We start from the raw sequence: 6,144 nt of genomic DNA, 5'->3' as shown, positions 1-6,144 counted from the left end.
AGCCCCACCCCGCGTGCAAAGCGTCCCCTCCGCTCCTCACCAGTGGCGTTGTTGCGGTGCCCTTTGTATCTCTTGACGTACTCGGCCCCGTCGCTGTGCGAGGAGTTGAACAGGTAAATGTCCTCGTCGTTGTAACTGGCCAGCAACTCTGCGAGGGGAAGGCAGAGAGGTGAACGCTGGGGTGACCCCCCCGCCTCGCCCGAGTGTTTTGGGGGGTGGGGGGGATGTTGGGACTCACCAGAGCCGTCGTGGCTGTACACCAGGCAGGTGATGTTCGCTTTGGACTCGCTGTTTACCTAAGGGGAAAGCACACAGAGCTCTGAGCCCGCTCTTCCCCTGCCAGGACCCGGCACACCTCCACCAGCCTCGTGCTCGCCGACGGCGAAGGCAGAGCACGAGATCCCTGTGCCCTCCCCAAGCCGAGCGCGGACAGCGGAAAAATCTGGGTCAAATTCAGGGGAAAAAAAAGCAAAAAACAGAGAGCGCTGGTTCCGCTGCTCTCGGCGTTTCCCAGGCAGGGGGGGCTCGGCCAGCGGGGGCTCACCAGGTGGTGGGGGCAGAACTTCTTGAGCACGCCGTTGTTCTCGTTCTCGTCTATCTTCCGCTGGTCATAGATCCTGGGGGGGGGGAGGGAGGGAGTGTGGCACTCACCCGAAACACCAGCGATGCCCCGAGGGGCGTGGGGGCCAAACGGGGCGGCTCTGCCCCGATGAGGCCACGTCACGGCGTGTCCACGGCCCTCACTGATGCTCTGCAGAGTGCTGAGCGGCCGGGACCGGCAGAAATTGGGGCCAGAGGGGCTCGGTGTCACCTCTCATTACGTCGCAGGGGCTGCACGGCGGCGTGGGGCAATGGCAGCGGCTGCGAGAGCGCGGGCCGCAACCTGCGCCCTGCCACGGTCAGCGTGCCGCCCCACGGCCCCGGGGAGCTGTTAACCTCCCTGCTCTTCCCTGGATCCTGGAGGAGGGACAGGGTCGGGGATGGCTGCTGAGAAAGGCCGCAGACGGAGCAAGCACGGGGAGGGGGGGGGAGCAGCCTGCAGAGCCCACGTGGGAACGCTGGTGGTGCCGCTGACGCCCGTGGGGCTGATGTGGTGTGAGTGATGCTGGCGGCACGGAGCAGCGTGCCCGGCCGTGTCCTCGTGGTGCTGAGCAGCACCGCGCCTCTGTGCGGCCGCAAACCCGCTGCCGAGAGCTCGTGCAGGGCTCAGCATCCCTCCTCCAAATGAAGGCAGCGGGGGGGATGCTTGGCGTGGGATGGCGAGGAGGGATGGGGTGGGGTGGGAGGGGGTTGTGACCGGCTCTGCTCAGTGCAGGTGCCCGCGGTGGAGCTGCTCACGCGGAGGCAGGAACCTCTGCCCAAAGCAGAGAGAGGGACTGTGCCTGAAAACGGAGCCCTGAGTGCCTCCTCCAAGGGGAGCGCAGCGTGGGGACGAGCTCGGCTCTCGGTGGAGGATGGCACGTGCTGCAGGAGGTGGGCGTGCAGGGGGGCACGGCCCGGCCATGGGGAAGGGCTCGGCCGGACAAACCCACGGTGCTGCAGGCGGGGACGGAGGAATCGGCGCTGCGAGGCCGCCCCAGCGCTGCCAATGCCACGAGCGCAGGGGGATTGTAATGATCACAGCGGGGGAAGGGAGGGGGCTGGCATTAGGGAGCTCGGTCCCGCTGAAGAGAAGACCTCCCCCGAGCTTTAATCTGGGCTCTGAAGCGCTCCAGGCCTGGCCCAAGGACTGAGGACTGAGAGAAGATGGCTCAGAAGCTCGTTAAGGTGCAGAGCCGGCTCCGGGGGAAGGGAGACCCGGGCTCAGCGCGGGCTGGGCTGCAGATCCCAGCGCTAAACCTCCGAGGATCCAAATCCCTCTATTAATCCCGCTCGTCTTCATGCTGCTTACGGGAGAGCGGGCTTTGCAGGCATTAAGGACCGCGGCGCTGCTGGGGGGGGGGGGGGGGGGGGGGGGGGCAGAGCCCCCGGGGCCGCTCAGCTCCCGGCTGGGGGCACCCACTCACCTCACAAACTGATCTCTGCCTCCCACAGCAAACTGGTAGGTGTTGGCTGGGTTCACGTAGATGGTGTACAGCCCCACCTTCTTCTCTTTCTCCTTTGTCACCACCAGTTTCCTTTAAGAGACGAGGAATAACAACACCACCACCACCACCACCACATCCACCACCACATCCACCTCGGATTCCAAACAGGCTCCAGATGGGAGACGCGGGAGCGGCACGAGCTCTTACTCACACTCAGACAAAAACCACACTCGCACAAAACCACCCCGGCCACGGGCGGCCTCCAAACCCAGCTCTGTCTGCGAGTCAAACAGCGCCGAGTGAAATCATCCCCTGGCGCCGGCCTCCGAAAAACGTCCCAAGGGTTTCACGGCCCGACGGAGCCGGGCCAGCAGCGGCGAGAGCGGGATCGGATGAACTCCAAAGCCCAAACCCTCTGCTGTTATTTTTCCCCACCCCGCTCGCTGTAACGAGGCCCAGGCTGAGCGCAATCCCAGGCTGAGCGCAATCCGACACACTGCCTCCCCTCCCCCCCCTCCAGGAGCTGGGTGAAAATATTTCGGCACACAAACCCAGGCAGCATCCTTTGAAAGGGGGGGGAGGAGGGGGGGGGACAGCGAGCTGCAAAGCTCCTCTTGTCCTGGTTATGAAACAGATGCGTTCGGGGCTGCAGACAAAAGCCCTCGTGCACGGAAATGAAAGCGGAGCGCGGGAGCCGAGCTCTGAAGCTCTGCGCTTTGAGAGGGATCATCTCCGGGATAACTCCGCGCTGGAGAAGCGCCCTGATACCAAAGTGCCAGCACCGATCTGATCTGGAAGCCCGTCAGGAACGGCTGATCTCACTGCTCGCTCGTTATTGGGTTTTGATTAATTAGGATGTGACGAGCGAGGCGGGGAGACGGCGAGCCCTGCGCTGCTGCCAGCGCAGAGGGGGCTGCGCGGGGACACACAGCAGCGGCACCGCTGCTCCCTACCTGCGCCCCACGCCGGCGGAGGACGAGGTTTAATTGGGGTCTAATTAACGAGGATTGCAGCCACATCCTCGTGCGAGACAGCCAAACCCATCTGGGGCCCCGACGCTGCCCCTCCTGAGCAGGGGAAATCTCTCTGGTCCCCGCCCCACCAGAACACAATGCCAGAACACCCCCAAAATATCGGGGGTCCGGCAGGAAAGCGGTGAGCCAGCACACGGCCGGGATGGTTGTGGGGCAGGGACCCTCAGCCCCACAGCCCAGATCCCACAGCCAAGGAGGGGGATACTCACGAGGCAGGCCGGTCTTGTCGCAGATCAATGGTGAAGACTACAGCATCTTCACCTGCTGATAGGAAAGTGCATGGAGAATCCGGTTCTAGGGCCAGCTGGAAGATAAACACTCGGGCATTGGTTCCCTTTTCACCCAACAACGCGCTCAGATCCCCTCCTCCCCACGACCCCCTCCACATCCCCGTGCCCTCGAAGCCCCACAGCCGCGTGGGGCAGCGTAGCCAGGCCCCCTCCTCACCCCTCGCCCCCCCGGAGGTCAGGGCAGTCGTGAGGCACCCAAGGGTGCTGGGCTCACCTTGTGCGAAGCTCCTTTGTGCTGCGCCACGCGCTTGGTGCTCCTGCAGCACTGCGTGGCTGAGAGCTCGGCCACCCGCACCTGCCCGTCCCGAGCGCACATGGCCAGCGTGGAGTCACCGCTGTTGGGGAGGAACTTGGCCTGGAAGAGAGCACGCAGAAGGGCGAGGGCTCGCGGCTGCGTCCGAGGAGGAAAGAGAACGGGATCTGCGGGGACGTATCCCGACCCTCCGTCCCGTCCCCGGGGGCACGGTTCAGCTGGAGGGCTGCAAAACCATCCCGGCTCTTTTTGGAGGAGACGTGGGAAGGGTGAGCGGTCCCCGCGTCCCCTGGTGCTGTGCAGGGATGAGCCTGGCCGGCCGGGCACCCTCTGGTGGTGGCAGGGCCGTGGCACAGCACAGCACAGCAGCATCAGAACGCTGCTCCTCCCAAACCCTGAGCAGCACGGGGGGCTCGGGGCAGAGCAGCGAAGCGGGACGTGCACCCCCCCCCCACCCCAGTTTGGGGCAGCCCGAGTTTTGGGGGCCGGTGACCACAGCACAGCCACCGCATCCGTGCAGCTTTGAGAAAATCCCCTTCTCCTGCTCCGCACAGCACCGGGTGGGGGAACCACACCGCCCATCCCACTGGGTGGGATGCCAGACCCACAGAAAGCAGAGCGGGACCCCCCCCCCCACCCCATCCCAGCCCTCTGTGCCCTCCTCACCTGGAAGACGTTGCTCTTGTGGCCGCTCTCGAACTCCAGCACCGGCCTCCTCCGCACCCAGTCCCACACCACCACTTTGAGGTCGTCGCTGCCGCTGGCCAGCCACGTGCCGCGCTGGTTGAAGTGCAGCGTGTTGACGCAGCCCGTGTGGCCCTCCAGGCCGTGCTGCAAGCGGAAACGCTGCACGAAGACCCGGGCCCCGCAGGCCTCGTAGACGAAGCGGGAGCTGGAGCCCAGCTCCCTGTCCCGCAGGGCGTGGATGGCCTGCCAGCGGGGCTGCGGCAGCGCCGTGGTCTCCGAGGACACCCAGTCCTCCAGCGCCTGCTCGTCGTCCGAGGAGTCTTGGTCGTGGTTGGCACGCTTGCGCTGAGCGCGGCGGTGAGATCGCTGCTCCTCCTCCTCGTCCTCTTCCTCTTCCTCCTCCGAGTGCGAGCAGTCGAGGGCGCGCGTCTCCTCGTTGATGGAGTAGTGGCCCGTGTCGTCCATGCTGTCAGAGTCCTTCTCCTCCCCCGAGCTCTCGGTGTCGGTGTCTCGGCTCTCCGTGCTGGTGCGGTTGGGCCCCACGTCGTCTCCCGTGAGGCTCAGGCTGAGGTCGGACGCCTCCACCTCGATGCCCGAGGAAGTTTCTCTGCCTTCCTCGGCTGACATCTCCTCCGGGCTGCTGGACAGGCTGCCTGCACCGCACAGACAACGCCGTGAGCTCCCAGCGGGACACCCGGCGCCCCAAAGCCTCCTGCCCCACCGGCTCCATCCACCACGCCGCCCCATCCACCCCCTGCACGACGGCAGAGGAGCACAGCACGTGTCCCCACAATGAGGAGCTGGGGCGGTGGGAGCGAGCCCTGACCCCTCCAGCCTCCACTCTGCACCGCAGCACTGGACCCAATCCAGGCTCGGTCCCTCTTTCCATCTCCCCCAGCCCCCCCCACCCCCAACGAGGCTGAGCTCCCCCCCCTCACCGTTCGTGATGTCCGTCTTGCCGTCCATGCCGCTCCCTTTATCCGACATCTCCTTTCCCCCTGCGTGCTTCCCCTGAAGGCGAGAGAGGGAGAGAGCAGGAGCTGGAGCGGCCCCGCCGAGGGACGGCGCTTTCCTAAAAACACAAAGGAACCAAGAGGGAGAGACGCGCGCACGGTGACCGCGCTCAGCGCACCCCAAAGCTCCACCACCCCCACCCGTGAACCCCACCAGCTCCTCCCCAGCGATGGAGCCGGGGTGCAGACCCTAACCCCGCACACCCCACGGGATCGCCCAGCACCCCATCCTGCCTCCCCCTACACCCCGAGCACGAGGAGCACTGGGCCTCCCCCTCCGCCTCAGCACCTGCAGCCCACAAGCTGCTCCAGGGGGGATTCTTAAGGCTTTGAAACCCCTTCCCGAGCACAGAACCCCCCCCCAACCCCACCAGGGGGACCCTGGGATCGTCCGTTTGCCAAAAGCACCCATTTCTGCACAGAATGCAACAGGAATCAAGTGAAGAAGCGATGCTTCCCCGCAGACAGGCACACCGCATCCCAACCCCCCATGGTGCAGCCCAAAGCCAAAGCCCATCCCAGACCCAGGGCACAGGGAGACACAAGCAGCACAGGTTTTGCCAAGGCTGGGGGGGGGAAATATTAGAACATTCTGGGGACGTTTTGCTCGCTCTGTTTTTAGGCCGAGAGTTTTCCGGCTCCCTCAGTTCCCTGTTTACACAGAGGCCAAAGCCGAAGCCGGCCCATCATTAACTCCGATTACAGCCAACAGCGCCGAGATTAACCAGGAATTAACACCAGCCCCGGAGAGCAGAAAGCCAAAGAAGGCCAAATGCTCCGAGCCAGCCACGCTTGGCCTGGGGGGGGGGGTGATTGGTGAAGCTGTCAGTAACATCGTGG

General features: G+C 65.0%; 1 protein-coding gene across 3 annotated transcripts in view; it reads right to left on the bottom strand.

Annotated features, from left to right (window-relative positions):
* DCAF8 (DDB1 and CUL4 associated factor 8) overlaps positions 41 to 6,144 on the bottom strand; it is a gene marked incomplete at its 3' end in the record, with an annotated part of 10,789 nt that continues 4,685 nt past the window's right edge. For 2 of the 3 annotated variants that reach the window (XM_021376593.1, XM_021376594.1), the window contains 8 exon segments: positions 41 to 148; positions 239 to 296; positions 545 to 617; positions 2,007 to 2,117; positions 3,271 to 3,365; positions 3,566 to 3,706; positions 4,271 to 4,944; positions 5,230 to 5,302. In XM_021376593.1, the coding sequence (XP_021232268.1) occupies positions 41 to 148; positions 239 to 296; positions 545 to 617; positions 2,007 to 2,117; positions 3,271 to 3,365; positions 3,566 to 3,706; positions 4,271 to 4,944; positions 5,230 to 5,278 (1,309 nt within the window). 3 annotated transcript variants of the gene reach the window in all.

Source organism: Numida meleagris, chromosome 24, assembly GCF_002078875.1.
Source record: "Numida meleagris isolate 19003 breed g44 Domestic line chromosome 24, NumMel1.0, whole genome shotgun sequence".
In the NCBI taxonomy this organism is placed as follows: domain Eukaryota; kingdom Metazoa; phylum Chordata; class Aves; order Galliformes; family Numididae; genus Numida; species Numida meleagris.
Note: the sequence above shows the minus strand (reverse complement) of the source record. Positions and strands in the feature narration are given on the sequence as shown.